The sequence below is a fragment of the Mustela erminea genome, chromosome 14 (assembly GCF_009829155.1).
Source record: "Mustela erminea isolate mMusErm1 chromosome 14, mMusErm1.Pri, whole genome shotgun sequence".
Classification (NCBI taxonomy): domain Eukaryota; kingdom Metazoa; phylum Chordata; class Mammalia; order Carnivora; family Mustelidae; genus Mustela; species Mustela erminea.
Genome location: NC_045627.1, coordinates 60,005,421 through 60,031,340, shown reverse-complemented (window position 1 = coordinate 60,031,340; position 25,920 = coordinate 60,005,421). Strand labels below are relative to the sequence as shown.

Below are 25,920 nucleotides of genomic sequence, written 5' to 3'. Positions count from 1 at the left end.
TCGTTCTCGGATCACATTTGGAATTGCATGAGTCTTGCATGTTGTTCTACTTTGTTCTGAATTTCCTTTTTTAGTAACCGGAGTGACCCACAGTTGTTACCAGGTGAAAATAATGATGTTGCTGAGACTTCCAGTAACACTCACCCTTGCTCTCTACCCTTACTAACACCAACAAAGAGACTATGCATTCCAGATTAAGCTTCTAACTGGAATTCGTGATGTCTCATTGATTACATTTCTTTTCATAATTAAGGTTCTTGTAAAGCTGTAAATTTCTTCTTTTTAAAAAGCATTAACGTTACGTTTCATGTAACTTACGGTTGGTCACAGTGTGTGTTCACTTTTCAGGATTCAGGTCCTCTACTAAATGAAGTTTCTTCATCCCACGTGGGAACCGATCCCCAGAGCTCTGCGCCAGCTAGCAAGCCATCTTCTGCCTACCCCTCTACGACAATTGTCAATCCTACTATTGTACTCTTGCAACACAACCGAGGTAAGGGACCTTCACAGGGCGCCCCCAGTTCATTGGCATTCACGTAGCTGTGCTGCGACTTCCAGGGCAGGACTTCTGCCATTCCACAGAAATTTTTACAAACCCCGTCTTTCCCTAAGGTTGTCTGCCCCCGTTTACTCACTCCCATGACCCACAGAGTAGACCACAGCAGGGGGACAGGTCCCTGATTTAGGACGATGTCGGATATCTGTGTAAGTAAGTGAGCATGTATTGCACACCTGGGGCTTTCACAACTGTCTTCAGATGGCAGCACCAAAAAGAAAGAAAGAGAAGACAGAAGGGAAAAAGTCTATGCACCTAAACTCCTCTCATCATGAGCACTTGAATCAGAGTTTTGGCTGGAAAATCTAGGTACAGTAAGTAATACCTCTTTTAATAAGTCAGGTGATTTCTTTGACATCATGAATTTTCTAGAAAGCAAAATTTCGATTACCAAAATTTTTTTTAAAAAGCAAGCATAATAGGTGGAAACCTTTATAAACTGTCAAATGTGTTTTTGTGCCTCTGAAGCAGGCGCTGGACTTTTCTCTTGGTGACACACTGGCCTTGACTCTTGCCAGCAGTTATCACACTGGGCTGTCACTCAGTGCACCCTCTGGGGATATGAGGCTCACATGGCTGTTTGTCCCTTATGCTGTGCGACCCTGTACAGCTCTGCTGAGGGTTTCCATGTTTCTTTTCTGTTGCTTCTCTTACTGCTTCTGATTGGTTCTTCCCCTTCTCTGAAGGGGCATCTTAGGCAAAGCAGAAGCACTTTGAAGTAATAGTTGTATCTGTTGACCCTTCTGCTTTAAAATTTTAGAAGATGATTCTAAGTCCCAAGTTTTTACTAGTTGGAGTTCAACAGAGAGAGAAACTTTCCCTTCATAAAAATCCTTTTCAATGTGAAGTGTAAAGTTGTCAAGCTGTTTCCTAGAGCAGAAAGAGCTTTTTAGTCAGAGTTTCAAAAAAGCTGGGCACCAAACCTCTCCTTTTCTTGACTTGCTGCTCGCCTACTGCGCAGTTCTCCCAGACTCCCCCCTCCCCTACATTAACTTGGACGAGAATGGAACTGGAGTCTATTTTTAATTGTTTTCCATATTAAATGGAGTTTTCTGTTTCCTGCTTCTAACTTGTAAAACAGATGAATGAAACATTTCCTCTCACTTAAAAATCCTCCCACTCAAATCTTAAATAGTTATTTTCGTAATTTTTTTTTTTTTCATTATGTATGGCCTCCATATTAACCGTCCTCCATGAATCTGTGTTCTTCCAATGATGGTAGGGGTCCCAACCCCCTCCCTAATCTATAGAAGACCCCATTCTCAGTAAGGGCCGTACCCCTTACTGGCAATAGCTTTCTCTGCCCAGACAGTGTCCACAGTGCAGGACAAAGTGAAATTTTGGTTCTCTATGAACTTCTTTATGACTCATCTCTTAAAAAAAAAAAAAAGTCCAAAGAGAAGCAAGTTAGTTCCCAGAAGGAAAAGCAGTTTCTCTAAAAATGGGATTTATTCCCAAGGCAACTCGGTTTTTGGGAAATGCCAAGTGTAATGTCAGCGGCTTCCACCAAGTCCCTCAGATGACAGCGAGACATCTTTGGGCACAGAAATGCCTGTAGTTCTTTTTTGTTTCTTCTCTGGGCAAATGGATTCCTCTTATTTGCCCAAAAGCTTTCGGTTCTTGCCTTTCTCTCTTGTGCAGTCCTGCACTTTGGATTTAAAGATCAGAATCACGTTGCCTGAATCACACATCCTTCAGTGAAGGATACAAGTACATTGGTTTTTTTGGAATTAAAAGTAGCTTCTCCTAAAGAGCAAACCATATGTTCCCTAAGGGGGCGGAGCAGGAAGAGTGGAGGAAAATGGAAGCGCTCAGCCACCTAGCCTTGGATCACTAATTGTCAGTGGGGTTTAGGTCGTGTGTTTTGGCCTTGCTTTGGAATTTACTCAGCCTGGCAGCAGTGCTCATAGAAAGTACCCATAGAAACAATTTCTTAACTATTGCAAAGTCTCCTGAGGGAATAATAACTTTACTCTACTTCTGGAATTCTAGTTTAGTCATCCTAAAAAAGGTTCCCCCCCCCTTTTTTTTTCCCTTGCCTCAATGGCCCCAGGGCACAGTGTAACAATAACCTTCTCTCTGCAAGCCAGTCCCCACCCTCTGCTGTAGACACAGGAGGGGGCACCACACGTCCACCCTGGCCCACACTGCACGGCTCCTCATCCCTCTCCTTGACATTTATACCACGGGTCTGAGGGCAGGGCACTTATGATCCGTCTGAAAGGAGGATCGGAACCAGGAAACTCAGGCATGACGAGGTGCCTGGGTCCCCTCGCTCAGAGCACCTCAGTCTTTAATGTGCATGGTCTGGGGAGTACAGTCTTACAGATTTGCATGTAGGAGGTCTGGGGCAGGGCTGAGAGCCTGCATTTTTTTCAGCAACTCACAGGATACATTGGTGGTTCCTGTCCCTAGACCACACTGGGGACCAAATGTTCAGTGGCCCCCAGACTCTGGATCTCATGGTCACGGGAAGCAGCCTGGGGACTACTCCAGGGTTGCTCATTTCTAAATATAATAAATAGCACCCCTGAAAAACAACTGCTCTTATCCATGTCATTCCTGTGACATCCATGTCATTCTGTGAAAGAAAGGCCATTTCATATCCCAGAAGGAGGAGCAACCTGGCCTTTGAAGTTGAATAGATTTGCTGTTGTCTGGTGAGGAAGCCCTTGCCTCCAGTTGGCAGACTGGGGTTTGGGACCATAGGCCGGGTGGGCACTTTGATCGGACAGATGAGGAAACCAAGAGCAGAGTTTACACGATTGGTCAACATCCGCTAGCAAGTCGCTGGCAGAGCCGAGCCTAGTGCTCGGCCAGGCTCCTGCCGTCCAGCTGGTGTGAACTTCGTCCGCGTCCAGAGGCGGACAGGCTGTTCCACTGGCTGTAGGTGCCCCTGCTGCTCTGTTTACTTCTCGCCCACGTGGCTTCTGGAGGGAGGGTGGGGCTGCCGCCAAGGGGGTTGGTGACAGCTCCCAGGGGCTGGCAAGTGCTCTATTTTTATCTATGTGGCTGCTTTATATTTAGCAGCTGTGGAAGGTAAAGGTCATTTTTGTGCCTATCCCAAAGCACGTACACACAGAACTCTGAGAAGGAGATCTTGGGCTCCCCTCCGCAAGTGCCCGGGAGAGTGAGCAAGTAAGAGACCGTCTGCTGGGGAGCAGTAGTGGCCTGGTGGTCAGGGCTGGAAGGCAGGCCGCACTCAGAATCCAGAAGCCAGGTTCTAGGCCCTCCTCTGATGTTCAGTGTCACCGTGGGTACTGTGTGCTGCTTATCTGAGGTGTCTCAACCTGCCCGCCCTACCTGCTAGGGTTGTTGCATAGATTCAAAGTGTTAACGTGCAAAAGCTCTTAAAACAATGTCTGGTGTTTGACAGAGCTCTCGGGATCTGGGAGCTGGCATGGTGACAGTCACAATTCTGTTTCCTTCTGAACGTACTGAGACTGGGGTCGTCATAGGGTCCTGGTCCCTTGGAACCAGGGGAGTTGGGAGGGTCTCCTTCCATGTCAGATCACCTTGAAACCACATGGAAACAACCAGCAAACAGTGACCGTTTCCTGAATCTTGGGGCAGATGTGGGGGGCTGGTCCTTAGAGACACCACACCTGGATAACTGAAGCCACAGTAATGCCCCGGCCCTTGGCTGGGTGTGGTGGCCACGCCACAGTCCGCCATCTGAGCCCAAGGGGCAGTCAGGATGCCAGCTTGGGGACACTCACAACTTCTGGCAGGACTTCCTGGTCTTACCGTGTCTGTGTAAATCTCACGATGTATATCTTTTCTTTTCTTTTTTTTTATCACAGAACAGCAAAAACGACTCAGTAGCCTTTCAGGTAGGTGCCAAATATTTCTCTACACGCTGACACCTCAGATGTGTGAGCAGCACAGTCTGATGAGCTCCTCTGATGTGCTGGGGACTCTGTTTGTTGCTGGGCCACATGGATGGTGAAAGCGGGCGCCGTCCCGCCTCCTCCTTGCAGCCTGAGGGGCAGAGGAGGCGCCCCACACCAGTGACCCCAGCTCAAACACAGGCCCTGGGCGGCCGTGATCAGCTCCTGGATGGGTCGGAATAGGGTCCTGTGAATACAAAAGAACAAAAGGTTATGCCTCAGGTGGAGTGTTTGTGATAGGCCTCACTGAAGAAGTCCCCTTTCTGTCGCTTCTAATCCCTCTCCTAGGATGTGACGAGTCAGGGTTAGGGAATGTACGCAGCTTCTTTTCTTACCGGGTGGCAAGCCCGGATGCCGGTCAGTGGTGCGTGACGGGCCTGGGTGAGAGCCTCCAGACCAGCAGGGCCTGGAAGTGGGGGCGGGGCGTGAGCAGCCGTCAGAGTTTCCAGGAGAGCTGGTCCAAAACCCAGATACCCAGGCCATAGCTCCAGAGATTTGGATGTCGCGCGTATGGGCGAGCACCCGTGTGTCTAACAGGTTCCCAGGGATGCTGAGGTTGCGCGTGCATTGAGCAGGCTTGGGAGCAAGTCTCGTCAGGAACTGGCAGTGGTGGGCTTGGGTCTGCTAGATCCTCAGGTGTCGGGGCTCCCTCCCTGATGAAGCGCAGCCATGTGTAGGCAGAACTGGGAGGAAGCCCAGGGATGGGCAGCTTTTACCATGTCCTTAGGGCTCTCTGTAGCCATTCTGCCCTGAGTCCCAGTCCTCCTGCTTCCCCATGGGGCAGCTTAGCAGGCTGCTAATGCTCTAAACCACAGGTCAGCTTTCTGACCTGCCAAATGGGGAACACAGTAGTGCCACATAGGTCCTGCGTATGAGCAGCCCAGCACCAAGCCTTGGCACACATCAGGAGCTCAGTAGACATGCGTCTCCATGATCCGCAGACACCACTGTTAATTCGGTCCTCATTTTATTGAGTGCTTACTTTGGATCCCACCCCAGGCCGGGCTCTGTGGCAGTATCTGGGAACTGTGCTGCCCTCCAGCAGCCCATGGTGTGGTATGATGGTTCATAACTTTTTTTTGGTGATGGACTCATTTGGAGAATCTAATAAAGGCGGTAGATTCACCTCTAGAAGAAACCACATGTGTCAGATGGGCACTTGGTGGGTATTATAGATACGTGTAAATCTGGGGCAGGAATCCCTGATCTCGTGAATACACAAAGCCACTGTTTTCTGAGCAGCTGCTTCACGATTTCTGTTACTTCCTGCTACTGCTGCCCTTGGGATTCGTGGAGAGCCCAGTGGGGGCGAACACGGGGTTCTCACACCCTCTCCGCTTTATCGGGACTTGGCCCCAGGACCAGGACAGGCCGTGGCTGAGCACAAGGTGCCCTTCGCTGCCCCCTCCTGACTCTGCCACACCAGCCCACTTCAGCGCCTGGCCCCCGCCCAGGTTGGCTGAGAGCTGAGTGGCTCTGAAACGAAGGGAGCTCCTGGGAACACGTTCCTGCCTTTGGGATTTGGGAAGGAGCAGTGGAATGGATGAAACAGCTGCCCAAACACAGGTTAGAAGGCCCAGTGTTTGCTCCTGGCTCTTTTTATTGACATCGTTTTTGCCTGGGTAAGTGACTTTACTTCTCTGCAGCATAGCTTCCTCCAAAGAGGCGTGAGGCTCATGTGCAACAGGAAGGGGGGGTGTGCTCTGCCCACCAGAAAGCGCTACACAATGTTAGGGCTTCTCCACCAGGCTGGCAGGCTCGGGCCACTTCCTTGGCTCCAAAATAAGCTTCATGTTTCCATCTTCCTTGAGTTTTGGGGCAGAGCCACTAAAGGTGTTTGATAAAGTGGGGCATAAAGTAAGCGCTCACTTAATGTTAGTTTTTGTTGACAAAGCAGCGGCACGATTTTGTTTTGAAGGAGAGCAGCCCAGCTGGGCTAACTCCAGTCTGCTCCCCAGCACGAGTACCTCGGGTGATGGCACTTGAAGGGCCACCCTTCTCATCCCAGCCCCCTGTCCTTAGTGGGTTTTTATCAAGCCTTAATGAGGCTTCTTGTTCAATGGCATTCATTCGGGACAGAGACCCACATGGCGTTTGGCCATCAAGCCCATGGCTTTCTCGGGGAGGTGCGCACAGAAGCAGGTCAGGGCTAGGGCCAAGGGTCTGGCACGTTTTCCTCAGGGAGGTGTCGGCACTGCTGTGGTCCTCGATCATAGAGTTTTGGGTGTGAAGGGAAGGAAAGCTGTCCACAAACACAGAGGCCGTGTCCCAGGTTGTCAGCATTGTCACTTACTGAGTGGCCCTTTGCAGCAACTTCCTTTTAAAAGTTCAGTTCAAAACTGGACGGAGATGCTGCAGGAGGTCTTGCTGAGGGAATCAGTATTCCTGAGAAACAGCAGCCACCCCTCTTGTCCCGTGGATGTCCCTGGGTGGTCCTGTCACCTGCCTGGTACAAGAAAGTGTCACGTTAGGTTTTCACTACATAACAACAACAACAAAATTTTTTTCTTTGAGGCTGCCGTTCGTCTTTCTGTGCCCCAAAATCCACTCAGTCATGAAGCCCATGATCACAAGCTTCCAAAGTATAATAATTCAGGGCACATTTTTCTAGAGCCAAAGACCTCTGACCGCTTTGGAACGAATCACTGGACTGTCACCCCAGTTTTGCAGTTAGGTGATTCTTGTTGGGGCCACCTGCCCTAACAATGAAAAAATATCTCTGGGTCTGGAATCCCTGAGAACGCCAAGTCCGTGCAAAGAGAGGACGTGGGAGTGAGGAATGTGAGCGCCTCCAGGCACTGGGTGAGATGGCTTGGAGTCAGCCCCACTGCTGCTTCCTGGTGGCACTTAGGAAGGCCTTTCCAGGCGGGAGGAAAATGCTCAGCAAAGCCACAGTAAGGGTAGACTTGGGTGACTTGAAATCACCCTGCACTTCCAGGCCTCCTGCCAAATCTGTGGCCTCCTGTTGGCACTGCTGGGGGCATGAGAACTCATCCCATGAGTCCAGTCTGGCCTCACCATCCTGTGAAGCGCATGGCGGTGACGCTGGGGGTCGGGTTGTCTGAAGCGTACGCTGAGCTGGGTCTTGGGCAGAATGTCTAGAAACCACTCTATGGTTGCAGAATGAGTACTTGTTTCAGGAGTTGGTTTGAAATCCCAGCCGGGTCACCGCCCCCTCCACTCCGGGTGGGCAGGCTTTGAAGGTCATAGCATCGGAGCGGTGTGTCCCCACTTCCCCGGCCCCTCCTTCACACGGGGACATCTCTGACTCAGGCAAAACCTCGCATGCACCGTCGGGCCCCTCCTTTCTGCTGGAGTTTACTCTCTAAACAGCCCTCTGCGTTCCTGCCTTTCCCAGGGGTGAGAAGTGCTCCCTCAGTCGGTGACCAGATCCTGATTGAGCACCACCGCCTGGATGCCAGGCTGCCCCTAGTTCCCCTTCAGTCTCACTGCCAGGGCGTTGCTGCTAGGACTTAGCCTCCCCCAGCTCAGACCTTTTTGACCCCCAACCTCTTGGCCTCTCTGGTTGCCACCTGCCATAGTCTTCCTTGTGTGCTGACCGCCTCCCTACTTCCTTCCCTGCCTCCTGCTCCCAGGTTCGTCCCTTTCTCTACTGTCTGGCACCCACCCCACTGCCCTCAGAAACTTGCTCCCTCGCCAGTGATCCCGTGACTCTTGCCTAATGGAATGCCCCATTCTCCCGGTGTTCCTTTTTCGTCCTTCCTTCCTTTCACGGGTTGAATCGTCCGCTTCTTGGAATTCTCTTCTCTGGCTTCAGTGATGCCACACTGTTTCTCTCAGGTTCACCTCCTTTCCCTCTGATAACTCGTGTGTCCTTTGGGGGATCCCTTTTGCTCCTCAGCCTGTCCCAGCGACATCGTTTAGCTCATGACAGCCCTTGACTCTGCCCTCATGGACTCCTCCATGACCTCTTCCGTTGCGTTACTGCTGATGGCTTGGGAATGGCACTCCCGCCAGGGCCCCTTACCGGGGCTCTGCTCCCCCTTTCTTTGAGGGCATTTCTGCTTGGATGTCTCACTGTCAAAGTTACTGTGTCTGAATGAAGGCAGCCATCTCTCCCTGCCTTCCCCACCCCAGTCCCTTTACTAACTTCTGTTTGGATCAGGCCAGGCTTGGAGCCTTGGTGCCGTCTTGGAAGGTGATACGACAGGACATGGTTCAGAGAGACCCGCTGGGGTCAGGTGTCCCTAATCCACATCCTAGCTTGGCCCCGTGGCAGCTGTGTGACCTTGGGCAGGGCATGTTAATGTCTCTGCCTTGGTACCCCAAACTGGTTTTTTTTATTTGTTTTTGTTTCTAGTGAATGGATAATAGTTTCTTCCTCATAGCGTTATTGGGAGGATGAACTGAGATCATGGATTATGAAGAATTGAGCACAGTGCCTGGCCCCTGTGTAACTCAGAGTAGTTCAGAGGCTCCTTGCATTTGCTGTTGCTGTTTCCCCTGCCAGGGGCACCCTTCACTTCATGTTTGGCTCCCTCCGAGATGGCAGCCCTGAACTTAAATTCTTCAGCTAAGTTGGATGTGGGTTCCTTCTGCCCTGGCCATCCTGCACTCTCACTGCCGGCTCTCTCGCCCTTTCTGCCCACTGGCCGTCAGCTCCTTGCAGGCCCCCACCCCGAGAGGCCCATGCCCCATGGCCGCAGGACGTGCTGTGCAGAGCCATGACGCCTTCCCGTAGTAAGGGACGTGACTGGGAATAACAGAGTATACCATCTAAACACCTGGTCTGTTTATTCACCCTGTAACCTCCAGTCCTGAACCCGATCAACTCTAATGTGCACTCAGCAATGGAAAGGGTGACGTAGGTACTACTCTGCTTGGCCACTATAACTTGAAAGCATCCATAAGTAATATGTAAACAAATGGGTGTGGCTGTGTCCTGATAAAACTTGACTACGAAAACAGGCGAACAGGCCCTCATTTGCCAACTGTGCTCTCAGTGAGACTCATACCTGTTGGGAATTAGCAAACACACTTGCCCCAGCTGGGTTCTTCGGGAGATTGCTGCTTCGGAGCCACAAGGAGAGCTGCTGTAGCTAATGCCTGTTCTCACTTCCAGATCCTGTGTCAGAAAGAAGAGTGGGAGAGCAGGACTTGGCACCAACACAGGAGAAGCCCACCTCACCTGGAAGGGCTACTGAGAAAAAGGCGAAGGATGACAGTAGACGGGTGGCCAGGAGCGCTCAGGACCTGAGCGATGTTTCCATGGATGATGTGGGCATCCCACTCCGGGTACGAATATGGACCCCACATCCTACTTAAGCTTCCTCTTACGCCGGTGACACATGTACACCTGAGTACCTGACCCTACTTGTGGCTGACAAAGGCCTTAGACGGAAATCCTCGCCACTGCCTACTCTCCAGACCCACGGAGGGCCGCAGAGCTTCCCAGAGCTGTGCTCTGGCCTCCCGTCGTTCCCTGGTCCTGAGCTCAGAGGGCAGAAGCTTTCCTTAAAGCATGTTAGATGGTCTAAGTCTCATGAGAAAAGGGTCTGGGGTTCCGGGACTGTGGGGGGTTAAAGCAGGGTGGAACACGAGCTGTTTCTCTGCAGTAGAACTTCTGAGAATCTTCAGGCCAGTACCTGTTCTAGGGGAGGATGTCGTGGTCAGTGTCTCCCAGTCTTCCTTTTGTGTCCTGCGGAGCATGCTCAGAAATTGCAGGTTCAGGATTACAGAACCCTGGGGAGAGCATGGGGCTTAGGGTCCCTGTTAATGTGTTCAGGAAGAAGTTCCTCTGGCTGGGAGAGACCCTGTCACACATGGTGAGCAAGAAGCTCTAAGGGAGCCACAGAATGGGTTCAGCTGCCCAGTTGTCCCCCTCTGCACAGGCGCGGCGGCCTCCTGCAGGCCCCCTGGAATTCAAGGGGAGCCTGCCTTTGAAAGTGGATTAGGGTGAACCCCCTTTTGTTCCAGTAACCCCTAAGAACACTAGCTACAGTGTATCTCTCTACGGTCTCCATGTAATGAGTGGACCGTTTCTGGTGTCTCTTTGGAGGAGAAGTATAAACAACCATGGGCTGAGCCTTGGAAGAACTGTTGTCTGGTCCTAAGTAACACTAAGCATATAAGAACAGTCATTCGCAGGAAGGGAGTTGTGCTGGACGGTCATTGCCACCGCCGCCCGCGGACTGCGCGATCTCGGCATTCACTCTGCAAGGTGAACGCAGGTAGAATTCCCACTTCATAGATAAGGAAGCAGGGACTCAAGATGATTACAGTCCTTACCCAGGATGGCACAACCTGCCAAACTCACACCACACACTCTGACTCCCAAACCCACACCCCTAACCATCACGTGAAGTGACCTTCCCACTCGCCTCCACGCCAGCTCTGTGACCTTGCGCATCGTTTTGACTTTATTCCTCATCTCTAAAGTGAGAGTGAAAATGCGTGATCTAATCACCCATCTCTACCCATCCTTGTTTTATTTTCCTCTTAAAACAAAAACAGCTCAGCTTTGGGATGAAGGTGAAACTCTCTGGCCCTCTTCAATCACGCGACTGCGCTTCTGCCGAAAAAGCTGATATGGGTGGGGGCATGCAGATATTCTTTGCCTCATGTTTCTAGGAGGCTTTACTTCTGCTTAGTTGTCTCTGAAAAATGAAATTGTATGAATGAACACACTTCAAGTGGATCTTCCATTTATTTTTTTCAAAATCAAACATTATAGCTAGTGTTCTGAGGGGTTACTGGAAATCAAAATTTTTTTTTTCAAAAAATCCTTTTTTGGCCAATTATTACTCTGTAGATTCAGGTCTGAATCTCTTGGTCTGGCTTTTTTTTTTTTTTTAAGATTTTATTTATTTTATTTTAGAGGGTGAGTGTGTTTGAGCAGGGGAAGGGGCAGAGGGAAAAGGAGAGAAGCTGAGTGTGGAGCCCAACACGGGGCTCGATCTCATGACCCCGAGATCATGATCTGGGCCAAAATCAAGAGCCGGATGCTTAACAGACTGAGCCACCCAGGCACCCCTTGGTTTGGCCACTGTGTCTCAGATGTTTTGCATTTTTTAAAAATTTTTTTTATTTTTTAATTTAATTTTATTTTTCTGTTTTGCGTTTTTAATAACGACTTAAATGTGGGGTCACCAAGATGTATAGAGTAATGTAAGTTTTGGCTTCAGATATTGTTACTTTCCAGAAGCTGTGATTTCATGATCATAGAAGTTCTGAAATGTGCTAACCTTTCCATTTTATTTTACTCTTTGCCTTTGTTTTTCTCTAGAACACCGAGAGATCCAAAGACTGGTACAAGACCATGTTTAAACAGATCCACAAACTAAACAGAGGTACTGATTTTCATTTGTAGAAGCTATGCTGTGTTCATACGTTGACTGTTGTGGTGAGGACTTAAACTTGCTTTGCTAGGATGTCAGAAGGCTGGGCCCTGTGCTCAAATCACTGAGCAGCCTGCCTGAGCCCAGCCATACGCCTGCAGACAAGAGCAGGGAGGGACCGCTTGTGCTCTTCCTCACATGCGGGCTTTGAGGTCAGCTCTCAAGTCCTCCCTCCCAGGTGTTGTGGGATGTAGCAGGTTGAGCCCAGCACTCCGCCTGTGCTCCAGCATCTGCCTGCCCGGGGATGTGAGCAGCTCTGATTCCCATCTGCTTCCGGCTTTAGGTGCAGCTCCCCCACCCCTTGTCAGCCCATGACTGCCTTGTGGGCAGAGCAAGTTGAGAAGGCACTGAACTGGGAGTAGAGAGAACTGGTCTGACCTGGCTTCAGTCCCCTAAGCACTGGGCCAGTCACATACCTCTCCACATTCAGCCCTCTTCCCTTCCTCCAAGGGATGTCGCAGGGTCCAGATGAGAGCAAATTCTGTCTTAGGAAGTAGCATGCATGGTGCACCTGTAAGGTGGTATTAAAATGAAAAATAATCTTCCCCAGCTGGGAGCCAGCACTTGGCAGGTAGCCCTGGGAGCCAGTCAAGAGCTGACACAGCAAAGCCCGCTCAGGCTCAAAGAGAAGCGCTTCGGGATCAGGGTCCCGCTGGGCTTGTCAGCAGGTGATCCCGCATGGTGGGAAAACCCTAGGCCGGTGCTCGGGCAGCTCATGACCCCAGCAGCTCCCATCCGCCTGCGATGCCCGTCAGCTGGTGGGCAGGGATGCAGCTGCCCTGTGGGAAGGGCACCACTCCTCCCAGGGGCAGTGCATCCTGTCGTTCCCTGGGGCCAAATCCAGTCTGGCCGCCTGGCACAGAGGACACGTGAAGGCAAAAGGAAAGCGTTCTGGTTGGTGTCGGCCTAAACCGCAAGTAACCGATCGCTCTGATTAGCTGCAGATGTCCACTAACTTCACTGGTGCTGAGCTCCTACAGTGTTCACAATGAGCCTGGCTGTGCCTCTCTTCCAACTCTTTCAGAATACCGAGATGTTCAGTGTTTAGTGTTTCTAAACCAAGAGCAAATCCACTGTGGTTGGGTGGATGAGCTCAGTCATGGCAGGGACACCAAAGGCCAGGTCTCTGACTGGGTGATGTCCATTCTCTTGGTCATTTCCTCAAGCCAATGTCCAGCTCCCCCAGCACTCTGTGTCTCTTTCACCTTGAGTCCTGGCTTTTGCAGCCCAAATGCCAAGCCACAGGAGCATATGTGAACAGTCTGTTACTCTGTCCCACGGGCAACATCACTTCTCTCTTGGGAGGGATTAACTAAACCCAAATTACAGTTTCTAAATGAAACCAGCTGCCCTAATGGTAGGCAGAGATGTGCAAAAATTTAAGAATCCACTTGTTTGTTTGGAAACTTGAAGCTTTGTGCTAAACCCTTTTTGCTTACTAGAGCCTGTGTATATGTAATTCTTTGTCCAAGAGGAAAAATGATATTGTCCCTTTGGATGTGTCTCAGTAATTCAGGCAAAAGGACTGGATTTTTTAAAAGCAATTTGAATTTCCTTCATATCACTACTGAAGCTTAGTATGTTCCAGAATTCAAGGAGCCTTAACTGTGTGCAGATCCCTATTCGTTCATTCTCTCCGTTTGTATCTTCCTCTATTCTCTCTCCCAAACCTGTTCCTCTGCCAGACACTCCTGAAGAAAACCCTTATTTCCCTACGTACCAATTCCCTGAACTTCCTGAAATCCAGCAAAATTCTGAAGGTACCATAAACTTAGACAGTGTATCTGTTGTCCTAGCCTTAAATTAATTCTTATAGTTCCATTCTACAAATAAGATTTGGCTTTTAGATTTTGTTTTTATAGTCCTTTTTGGTTGGTGAAAATTTTATTTCACTTATTTGCATGATGTGCTATATTAAAATGACTAAGGCCTTCCTAATTCATTAATCTTGTGTTCAGTGTGATGCCGTGTGCTTTAATAACACTAAAGTAGGTAATCATTCAAAAGAGTCAGTTGCGGGATTTGTGAGCTCCTCCACTTCATGGTGGGTGGTTTCAAAATCCACTGCTTTTCTCTGCTACAGAGGACAATCCTTACACTCCTACCTACCAGTTTCCAGCATCTACTCCTAGTCCTAAATCAGAAGGTAATTAAAGGAAACTCACGTGCCTCTCTTTGTGCTGGTGCTGTTACTTTCTTCTTCACCTTGGGTTTTTTTCTGGTGGCTAACGGGCTGTCTCCCAATCGTTTGCTTCCCCCAACCTTGTGTTTTGTTGGTTTAGTCTCACTCCTTGCTGACTATATGACCCGAGTCTGTCTGGATGGATTTTAATCCTGTTCCCTTGGAGTTCCCATGATCAATGGGGTAACCAATGTAGCTTAGTTATAATGCTTTGATCATGTGGGGCTCTGGGGCCAGTACTTGGGGTGGTCACATGGTTCTGGTGGCTTAGCAGTGACATGGGGAGCCAGTCATCATGCTGCCAACAACAGAAGAGTTACCCAGTTCCCATATGTGCTACAGCCCATCACTGGGCCCCTCTTGTCATAGATTTTCAGGGTGTATCTCCTTGGTAGGGAATTCCCAAAGGGGTGTCCAGGTAAGAGATTCCTTCATGGTGGGAGATAATGTCCCTTGAAAATAAGGGTTTTGGCCACGTTAGAAATTGTTTCATGAAATCGCTGGCTAGGAATTTGGACCTGCTGGGAAGGATTGCCACACGCGTATCTAAGAGCAAAACGTCTAGGTGTCAAAAAAGGTTTTAAAGGTAGGTTAAAGACACCATCCTTAGGGACGCCTGGGTGGCTCAGTTGGTTAAGCAGCTGCCTTCGGCTCAGGTCATGATCCCAGCGTCCTGGGATTGAGTCCTACATCGGGCTCCTTGCTCAGCAGGGAGCCTGCTTCTCCCTCTGCCTCTGCCTGCCATTCTGCCTGCCTGTGCTTGCTCTCTCTCTCTCTCTCTCTCTGACAAATAAATAAAATCTTAAAATAAAAAAAAAAAAGACACCATCCTTAAAATTACCCTCATCCCAGGGATTTTCTGACCTTTGGGTGAGTGACCTAGAAAGAGGGATATGGAAAGGGGCATACAAGAGGAAATTCCATTAAATGCTCTTCTAGGATGAGATGTTGATCTCTCTTGACTGATTTGATTAATTCTGAGCGTTAGTACAACGCATTGTCCTTGGAACTGAAAATAGTGCCGTGGATAAGACATGTCCCGTGTTCTCAAAGGTGCACATCCAGCAGTGAGTTAGACAAGGCCCCTTCCTCGCACCATGTCCAGAGTGGGGGCAGCTGCAAGGGCATGTGTTCAGAAGGCCAAAGGAAAGCTTGCTGGTGCGAAGGAGATCCTCAGTATATACCTGAGAATGTTGATGAGCGAGGCTTTGGACCGTGGTACCATAGTTCTTTCTTAGAGATGCAGCCCTGTCGTGCCCCCTCAGTATTTCTCTGCTCTCATTAGCTCAACAGACTATCCTCCACAGCCCTTTTGGTCATGGGTTAGTTAGGTCATGCGTTCACTCATTCACCAAACTCTTACTGATTACCTCTCACATACAGAAGAATGCCTGTTTTAGTTAAAATACCGGATTCCATTTTGGTTCTCCCTTTGATGTGCTCATCCGTGGTTTCCAACTATTTCATGCCTGATTTGGAAGAAAAAAAGTCTCCCAAACAAACCCAGGCTTGCAGCTCGATGCTGGTGATTTCATCACAACCAGTGACCTCCTCACTTCCAACAAGAATCTATTTGCTGTGCGATAAGCTAGTCTTTTTATCCTGGAGTGCAGATTCTAGCCAGAAGCATTGCTTAAGAAGCAATTGACTGAGCCAAGAGAGGGAGACAGTTTTGTTCTGTTTTTAGGGTGATTTTGACTAAATGCGATTTTCAATTGGTGCTCATTTGGACTTGAGGTCCCAGCACCCTCCTTCTGGGCTCCCTTTTGGGGAAGATGACAAGTGCATGGCAAGTCTGACAGCGTAGTGTCCCATAGGCAATGGAAGGCTACCTGGAGGAGTCCTGTGGAGAAACACAGAGACTACGTGAGTCCAGAAGAGTGCCATAGGCCTGCCGCAGGCAGTGCCAGCAACTTCCACGGTCAGGCTGGCTGTTGGTCTGAAGACGGGGTTTTGTGGCCACACGCACAGCTGCCACGGTCCTCAGCTGCCACACCTAGCACCCCAGCTAACAATGACGTCAGCTTTTTGCTACAGGTCAAGTCAGACCCTAGGGGGAATTGGGGTTATTTGGCCTTGAGGCGGAAACAGTAAGGGATGATATGGTAACTTGTCACCTATAATGTAGGAAGCAGACCTTAATATTTCTTATTTTGAAAGACCAAAGAGGATGAAATTGTGAAGGATTTAAAAAGGGGGAAAATTAGGTTGAACATAAAAGATTAATAATAACCAAGATGATTAGGCTTTACCACAAGTGTCTAAGAAGTCTTCTTCCCTGGAAAGATTTTAAAAATAGGGTGGATTTCATTGCCCCTGCTCCTGCTAAAGATGACTGAGCCAGACATAGACCACACATATATTCAATTATTTGAAGGCTTTTTACAAATGAAGGAGATGTTTGAGCTAGATCACATTAAAGAATTGGGGTTTTTTGTTTCTTTTTTTTTTCTTTTTCTTTTTCTTTTTTTTAAGTAATCAGAGATTCTCTGGCTTGTGGTTGTGACGTCTGTAAGCTTTGGTAGGTCCCCCTCAGCTCTGTGTTCCTGACAGGTGGCCCTGGGTTCTGCACACCCTTCTTAATGTGGGAAATATTTATGCCTTTCAAAGAAAGGTGTTGAGGACAAATTAGCACGTAGCCAAGGTTCTATCCATAGGTTTTAGTGAGCATTAAAAAAATAGCCCATTTTACTGAGAAATGTGAGCTGCTATTCCAGGGTCTGTCCTCTGCAAGGAGACAGTCGTTGCTGCAGGTTTTTTGGTTTCGCTCGTCCTCAGAATTTGAAACTAGAATTGTTGGCAATAAACCTATCACAGCCTAGCCTAAGGGCCGCTGCCTCTGTCTCTGTCTGAAATCCTAGTTGTTTATCCAGTATAAAAGAAGATATTTCTAAGTGTCTGAAAGCTGATTCTCCTGACTAGTAAAAGACTCCAGGAAAGTTTGTGTATGCCGGCGTAACAACATCCTCCCCCCCAACTATAAAGAAAAAGCAAACTTGTCCAGACTTTCAGAAGATAAATAGAGTTATCACACCTTAATCCATGAAGTTTAAAATGTACTTGAAAGAAACCTGTCAACTCCCAACAGGGAGCAGTCCCTTCTACTCCTTTTGTGATCTTTGAGACCAGGCTGTGGGACAGGAGCAGTTTGCTCTTTGTTTCCTGTGGTAGTTGGGAGAGACTGGGGGGCTAGGGACCCGAGCAAGAGCAGAATGAATTCAGGAGACTGACTTCTTGAAATTTCACTATGTACCCTGGTCCCTAGAAAGCTTATCAAAAATAACTTCCCAGAAACCTTTTGGGAATAACTTTAAGTAAGGCTAAGCAAATGAGTTTTACTTTCTTTTTTTTTCTAACTTTCACTTGACCCACTCTCCCCTCCCCATCATTCCTTCCTCTGTGACCCAGAGCTGCTTGTCTGTGAATTCCATTCAGTTCTCTCTCCTGCAGGCAGAGAGATGTCCTTCTGTAGCCTCTGTGATGTCTGGTCAGAAAGATGGGGGTGGGGGGGCGGGAAGAAGGGGCTGTTGAAGTGACCGGAGCCAGCCCCACCCACTGCCGCACCCGGATGTCGAGGGGCTGCTAGGTGGGTCTTCAGAACCCCTGCCCATGGTTTCCTCCTGGGGAGGAAGCGAGAGGCGGCAGGCTGTGCAGGAAAGGCCTCAGACATGCTGCCGTGGCCTCGCCCCTGCCTCCCACTTTAGGAAACAGCCGTGTGGTGGCTCAGACCTCAGCAGCTCACAGACGTAATGCTATCAATAATAATAATAACAACAACAACAGCATAACCATAACAGTGCCTGCCATGACCACCATTTATTGAGCCCTTACTGGATACACAGCCTCACGTGCTAAATGCGTGACAGCTATTAGCTTGCTTCATCCTCGTGGGGACCCCAGGAGGTAAGTCCTCATTTCATCAGTGAAGGGTGTAAGGCTCGGGAAGGCTAAGTAATATGTGCAAGATCACCCAGTAAGTAGCAGGACCAGGTTTTCAATGCAGATCTCCAGGGCCCTTCCTACTCTGTTCTACAGCACTGCTGATTCCTTTCCCTCTCCTGCTGCACTCTGTGTTCTCAGCTGACCCTCTCTGACCCCTAAGCCCAGGTGCCAGCGTCTCCCAGGATGGCGTCGGGGGGGGGGGGGGCGTGTAGTTAAGAAATGTCCCCAAGTGATTTGACGCCAGTACTGAGAGCCACCAGAATGGAGGGGACCGCCCTTTCCACCCTCCAAGGAGAAGCTACTCTCCAGTGCAATCCAGGGAATTCGGATATAGAATTTGAGGGGGGCTGCGGGTTCAAAAGAACCAGCCTTCCTACTCTGAACATGCCCAAATGATGTTGGCTCTCTTGATGGGCTTTGTGTCGACAAAATGGCCAAGCTTATCAAATGATGCCTCCACATCAGCACAAAACCAAGTCTCTGGTGTGTTACTCCACGGTGCATGGCCTGTTAGAATACTTCGGGCCATGTCAGGGCAGAGGGCTGTCCTATCAGCCAAAGGGGGACGTCCCAGAGACCAGCTTTCCCTCTTGCTTTTGGATGCTGCTTCCTCCACTGTCCGGCTGACAGTGACCACTGCCCCCTCCTGGTGAAGTGTCTCGAGGCGTTCCCAGGGTGTGGTGACATACCATGCCACAGTGGTCTGTCTTATGGACCTTTCTCCTCATTCCTAGATGAGGATGCGCCAGGACAAAGATTTAGGAGGCCAATTTCTCCCAGGCACGTCTGTATTTGAGTTAAAGTAATCCTCCACTGGCCTTACAGAATTTCTAAGAATAGCCTTACTTTGCTGGAGTTCAAGCAAATAGATCTATTGTGAAGCTGCCCGGCTGGGCAATGTGTGCCTCCTGCCCCCCGCTCCAGCTCGCGCTGCCCAGGGGAGGCGGGGCCGAGCTGGCGGGGCCGGTCACCTTTGCTCTCCTGAGGACAGCCAGGCAGGAGGGCTCCGCCTGGCCAGTGCGGCCTTAGACTGGCCCGCAGGATAGCCGAGAGCTCCTGTTACTCCCTCTCCACCTCCTCCACGGGCTGGGAATGCCGCTGGAGATGAGCACGGTGAGTCTCGTTCCAGACCTCTGGTCCTCCGCACGTCTTCCTCCTCTTACTTCTTTCCTTCTCTGTCTCATTCTCTTCTCTTTCAGTTCTTTTTTTTTTTTTTCCTTTTCCTGTTTGTTTTCTGTAGCTACTCTGTACCCTTTGTTGGTCTTTTTTTTCTTCTTCCTAATCCCTTAAAATTTGCCTTTAACCAGAACCGAAGCAGCTTTGGGAATTTCTCCCTGGGCTCTTTGGACTAATCCTGACCACCCTTGTCCCATTTCTCCTTTTGCTGATTCTTCTCTCCGATCCCACCCAGACTTTGTCCCCACTTCTGCGTATATCTTTTTCTTTGGCTGTTTTTATTTGTGGGGTGAGTGTGTGTATCTATCTTGACCCCTTTATCTTTTGTCTTCCAAAGTGTATGCAACGAAGCAGAAGGAATTAATTCGAGTGGTAGAAAAAGATTGTGTCAAAAATGAGCCCCTGATGTTACAAAAATAATCTTAAGTTTAAATGCCTAAGGAATGTATAAAATTAAAATTTAATTGATAAAGGCAAGTGATTGTGTAAATACTGGGTTTTTGCATCTCATTTTAGTCACTTTTTTTTTTTAAATAATCATTCTTGACCAGCACTTGTTCCAGTGTTTTTAAGATTGTTATAAATTCTCAAGAAAGAAACCCCCAAATCCAGGAAAAGCCTTTTTTAGAAATTCATTTAAAGTTGCTGTGGTTGAAAAAGAAATTAAGTGCTTCCCGGCAGTTTTAGGAGAGTAGCTGTCCCCAAATCGAGCCTCCAAAGATAGACTGCCAAAGCCTAGAGGACAGTCACTTGTGTGTAAAATTCGGAGCCCAGCAGGGGCCTTTGGGTTCCAGAAGTGGATTGTTCACCCTGAGTAAATGCTGCTGAGCCTTCGGGCTTCCTGGAAGTCGTTGGCACCGGAAGTTCTGGGTGTCACTGCCAAGGCTCAGAGGGGCACTCTCAGCATGTGGCTCCACCACGAGCGGCAATCACAAGATCCCAGCTCAGCTGAGCCCCCGAAGGCGCCGCTTTAAGAACCCTTGGAAAAACTGTAACAGCAGGATTTCAGACACAGACAATGCCTGTGCTCACAAACAGCTTGGAAAAAAACATTTCATTTACTGCCTCTTAACTGTGCTTAAAAACGTACACTCCGTTTGGCTAACTCCAGTGTGCAGAAACGCAGAAGGGTGATCCTGGTGCCCAGTTTTCCCATTCATCGGTATTTTTAACTTCATATCCATCTACCCCAGCGTGGGCTTGGCCTGCCAGGAGAAGGGAACTAGAGGAACAGCAAGTAGATGACGTAGCAAGAGTGACTCAGTTTTACCCACTGTCTCTAGAAACCAGCAAAGAACTAGAAGTGGTTAACTCAGAAAACTTGCGTAAGGGCCGCCTAGGTGGCTCGGTTGTTAAGCGTCTGCCTTTGACTCAGGTCATGACTGGGATCGAGCTGTGTCTGGGTCCCTGTTGGGTGGGGAGCCTGCTTAACTCAACTTTCTCCCTCTGCCTCCTCCCTGCCCCCGCTTGTGCTCTCTCTCTGTTGCTCTCTCGCGCTCTTTCTGGCAAATAGATAAATACATACGTCCATACATACATACATTCAGTCTTTACAAGGAAAAGAAAGAAAATTTGCTTAAAGCATCAAGAAGGAGGGGACGATGCAGAAAGATAGCAAAAGCTTCAAGGTCTAGAAGTCCGTCTGGCCGACACCATAGTGCGTGACTGGAATTTCAAAACAACAGCCTCTCCTGCCTCTTCCATAATAAAAATTATACCAGAAGAGCCACAGTTTTTCCCAGGATTGGGTAGCTGAGGCTGGGGTGAGGAGCAGAACAAAGCCCCGATTCCTGTCACAGGGCTTAGAGGCAGCGCAGGGAAGTGGAGTCAGAAAGACCTTGAGTCCGTTCCTGCTTTGTCTTTCTCTCACTGTGTGGCTAAGGGCAAATTCTCTAAAGCTCCCCGGGCCTCCTTGTCTTGTCTGTGAGATGAGAGATTTCCTTACCTCCAGTTTTCGTGATGGTTGAGTGAGATGAGGTTAGTAAATTAGCAGCCACTATTCGGCACTTAATGGAAGCTGCTATTGTTTTTATTCACAAGCAGAGGTAGAATTTTCTTATGTTAGATTTCTTTTCTTTTCTTTTCTTTTAATATTTATTTGACAGAGAGAGGGATCCCAAGTAGGCAGAGAGGCAGGCAGAGAGAGGAAGGGAAGAGGCACCCTGCTGATCAGGGAGCCCAATGTGGGGCTCGATCCCAGGACTGTGAGATCATGACCTGAGCCAAAGACAGGCTTAAACCACTGAGCCACCCAGGTGCCCCTTATGTTAGATTTCTAAGACAAACACCAATTAAAGTAAATTTTATGTCCCCTGGGACCTGCCCGGATTCCTCGTGTTTGGTCGAATCTGTGGAACTTCAGTCCGCTGTCTTCGAAGGTGAGCTGAAATCCACATGTTGGACTCGGTCCCGTGGACACAGAGAAATGAAAAGCTTGCTTCCCTAGAGGTGCTCCTGCCCTCCGTTGGCTTAGCCGGTGACACTGCTTTCTCCACCTCTAACAAATAAGAAGTGGCTTTAGGAGTGTTCAGTCATTCTGATGTCTTTTGCCTTCTCCCCCATTTTTTTTCTCCTCCTACTTTTCAAAATACATAAATTATTTAACTCCCCAAGCTGTTCTATTTTTTTTTTCCATCTTATAAGAACTATTTCTCATTTCCTTCTAACAAATCTTCCAGATTTCTATGTAAGGAGGCTCTGGGAAGAAAAATTTGTTTCAAGAACATAGACTTTAAACATTTTTTGAATATTTAAATGCCATGTGTCCCTCATGAAAACGTTGCTTCTTACCCCAAGAACCAGGTAATAGTTACAAACTAACCCTGATCTTGCTCACCGTCTACGGTTAGGCTGTCAGTCCATGATTCAGAGATACAGGGTTTTGAGCTAAAATGCGAAGCTAGATTTTAAGTGGTACATACATTGGTTCCTAAGTAAGCTAATTTCTCATTTGGCAGCCAGTGTTTTTCCAGTCAGATCTCTGCAGTCAGAGCTGATTTTTTTTTGCTTTCTTTGACATCCTGGCATTTTTAGCAGGGTAATCAGAAGTTCTGTTCAAAAACAAAAACAGGCAAGACAAAATTCTTCAGAACGGTACTCCAAAAATACATTTCTGGATCTCAGTTTACCCCTTCCGCCCTCTTTTCAAAAGTTAACGTAAATCAGCTTGCACATTTCATGTATAGCAGGGCAAGTCTTGTTCAACTTTGATGACAACTAGTTCTTATCCTTGAGTGGATGGAGGAAGGGAGGGAAAGATAACTTGGCACCTGATGCCTTTCCTTTATCTGGGCTTGGAGGGGACGTGGGGCAGATGGAAAGAGGAGAGGCTGGAATGAGAAGGGCTCCCGGAGGCATCTGGGCGGCTCAGTCTGTTGAGCGGCTGCCTTCATCTCAGGTCATGGTCCCAAGGTCCTGGGATCGAGTCCCACATCAAGTTCCCGGCTCAGCAGGGAGTCTGCTTTTCCCTCTCCCTCTGCCGTCCCCCCTGCTTGTGCGCGTTCTCTGTCAAATAAATAAATAAATATGCTTTTTAAAAGAGGGGCTGCCAGAGAAGTCGTCTTTGAATAATACTGAAAATAATAGCAGTGTTAGTTTTATTTCTCCTTCACAAAATACCCCAGCCTTTCCTGCTCTAAGACTTAAATGTGCAGAGAAACGGGACTCGATTAACACTTAGCCAACATGTGACAGTGGGTTCTTTGGCTTGTGTTTGAAAAATCCGTTTCAGTCAATGTCCGTGGGCTCTCGTTTTGAGTTCAGGGCGGCTGCTTTGGCGAGGGGCTCAGCTCTGGTCTCGGTTCTGCAAGTGTCCACGTCCTGGGGTTCTCTGTTGAGGGGCGAGTGTCTCACCCTTGCAGAGTAGTCCTACAAGACCGTGTGAGTTCAGTCGGTTCCGGAGTCACCGTTCAGACCCTGACCTTCTCAGGACCCTCGTAGGGCAGCCCTGCCAGCATGTGCTGTGTCGTGAGGAAAGCAAGCTGCTTGAGGAACTGGGCTGAGGTGGAATCAAAGCAAGGGACCAGGAGGGTCTTCTCAGCCTGTTTCCTTAGCCGCAGCCCCTTTGGTCCACGGTATTGTGCATGGAACTGCCGCAGGTAGAACAGGTCCCAGCCATGGTGGGCTGCTGAAACCGTCTCGCCAGCCTTTCCCAGCCCATCCAGTAGTGGGACTGGCAGACTCTGGGGAACTTAGCAGGCTAGACCGGAGACATTCAGGGACCTCTCTCTGCCCCTGTTTCCAGCCCAGGCTGGGGACCCTGTGTTCTCGATTTGCTCGTGGAAGTTGTCTTGAGGAGGACCTTTGGCTATTTGTCCCCATGCTTCCTTAGCATCAGGTGGCAGTCAGCCCCCAGGTGTCACGAGTGGACCTTCCGGCCTGCAAGTTGGCCAGCCCTGTTTGGTTGGGTGGGCTCTCAGATGGGGTCTGGGGGTGTGCAGCTTCCGGCCCTGGGCCGTCTCTCTGTTGGGCTTCCGGTGTGGCCGGACACTGGCGCAGAACGGGGCAAGTGGGGGGACATGTCACCTGGTTTTCTTACCTTAGCCGGCTTGCTCCTGATTACGTTCTGTTTTGTTCACTAGATGATGATTCAGATCTGTACTCACCTCGGTACTCCTTTTCTGAAGACAGTAAGTGATGTAGAATTTTCTGCTTGCGGGGGAGGAACAGAGGGTGGTGGGTGAGGAAAGACATCTTCCTGTCTTTGATTTTCCTCAGTCTTTGCAAGTCTTTCGTACCCACTTTTCTTCTCCAGCAAAATCTCCCCTTTCTGTGCCTCGCTCAAAAAGTGAGATGAGCTACATCGACGGCGAGAAGGTGGTTAAGAGGTCGGCCACGCTTCCCCTTCCAGCCCGCTCTTCCTCACTAAAATCAAGCCCAGAGAGGTAAGTGCCTCCCACCCACAATCAGCTCTGAGGGTTAGGGCTTCCATCCCCAAGCTACCAGGGAAGTGTCCTGTCTCTGCTGGGTTAGGCAGCTGTAGAGGCAAGAGTCGTACAAACCTGATTTTGAACCCCTGTGATTTATTCTGAGTCTCAGTGTCCTCATCTGTTAAATGGGGTTGCATTTTACATTCATAGGGATGCTGCGAGGATAAAACAAGGTAATGCATCTAACGTTTCCAGTAGTTTCTGGCTCCCCAAATGGGGCTTAATGAACACTGGCTGTAATTATCATCACTTTACCCTTCTCACAAGAGGAATCTTAACTGTAAAATTTGTCATTCATACTCTTTGTGCATTCTGACAGGTCCATACCAGAGAATATAATTTTAAAATGACGCCACTTATGTTTTTTGAAGACTTTATTTATTTGAGAGAGAGAGAGAAAAAGAGAGAATACACATGTGTGTGTGCAGGCACACTCATGAGCGAGTGGGGGAGGGGCAGAGCGGGAGAGAATCTCAAGCCAACTCTATGCTGAGCACAGAGCCCGATGTGGGGCTTGAGCTCAAAAACCATCCTCAGACCATGACCCGAGCCGAAATCAAGAATCCCACGGATGCCTAACTCACTGAGCTGCCCGGGCACCCCAAAGCCACGCCTTTTGATGCTTATCGTGGAAAGATAAGGCTTGAAGTGGTTCTGATGGTGGTGTCGATCTTCTCCTCGTGGCTGTGCTGAATGACCTGTTTTTCTTCACCGAGTTCTTATTCCCGACGGAGCAACCTTTGTATGCCATCTGGAGGGGTGTCCCACGCATCTTCGGGCTTCCTCTTTCACCACTTCCCAACAAGGCTCTGCGCACACTGCAGAATTTTTTTCCCTCTACGTACACACTCAGTTTCACACCTCCATACCTTCTCCATCTTCACAGACAAATGAGTGGCTGAGTCCCACACATACATGACAGCATCTGCCTGAGGATTTTGATAATTAATTTGAAAGTAAGGCTGGGTATATACCCTTAAGTCCTTGCGGGTACACACTCAGGTGCATTCATCAAGCATCTGCTGGGTTCATTCTGTGCGTGGATTGAACCAGATGCTGTGGGGGGATGGAAGCATATACAAACCACGGTCCCTGCCTTTGAGAAGCTGATAGCTTTGCGGGAAAAAAGGGAATTATACTCACAGTGCAAAATGCAATACTGTCCATGCCTTAAAAATGTGTCAGCAGGGATGCCTGGGTGGCTCAGTTGGTTAAGCCACTGCCTTCAGCTCAGGTCATGATCCCTGGGTCCTGAGATCGAGTCCCACATTGGGCTCCTTACTCAGTGGGGAGCCTGCTTCTCTCTCTGCCTCTGCCTGCCACTTTGCCTGCTTGTGCTCTCTCTTTCTGACAAATAAATAAATAAAATCTTAAAAAAAAAAAAAAAAGTGTCAGCAACTTCCAAGGATTCATGTATCTTCTAGAACCCATTGCTGGCTCAGGTTAGGTATCTGTACCCAAGGCTGTGATTTGGGTGACTACTGGGGCAGGGTGTGGATTAGGGACAAACGTGGTTATCAGTCGCAAATCACGTTTATTCAGTGCTTACAAGGCGGGCCTGGTGCTCTGCCAAGTGATTTGCATGCACTGTCTCATTTAATCCCTTCACTATTCCCATTTTTCAGATGAGGAAACCAAAGTAGCCATGGGTGAGGTGCTTGGCTCAGCTCGCCAGGCTAGCGAGTGCGGTAGCAGGGACTGGAACCACAGCTGATGAGCTCTGGGACCTTCGTTCTCTCCCACCACACTAGTGGGAGTGGGAAGAACAAGCACGTTCCAGGAATGATGAGCCCGAGAAGAGAGCAGGCTTTGCCGCTGCCGCTTCCCAACCTTCTCCTCATTCTCTGCACGGCTGGTGCCCGGCTTTGAGCCGGGGACGCCTCAAGCC

The 25,920-nt window shown here is 49.1% G+C and overlaps 1 protein-coding gene across 1 annotated transcript in view; it reads left to right on the top strand.

Annotated features, from left to right (window-relative positions):
• SORBS1 (sorbin and SH3 domain containing 1) overlaps positions 1-25,920 on the top strand; it is a 227,277-nt gene that overhangs the window by 138,745 nt on the left and 62,612 nt on the right. Inside the window, 8 exon segments of the mRNA XM_032313382.1 lie at positions 349-493; positions 4,360-4,389; positions 9,530-9,702; positions 11,693-11,756; positions 13,490-13,564; positions 13,888-13,950; positions 23,685-23,732; positions 23,858-23,987. Coding sequence (XP_032169273.1) covers positions 349-493; positions 4,360-4,389; positions 9,530-9,702; positions 11,693-11,756; positions 13,490-13,564; positions 13,888-13,950; positions 23,685-23,732; positions 23,858-23,987 — 728 coding nt within the window.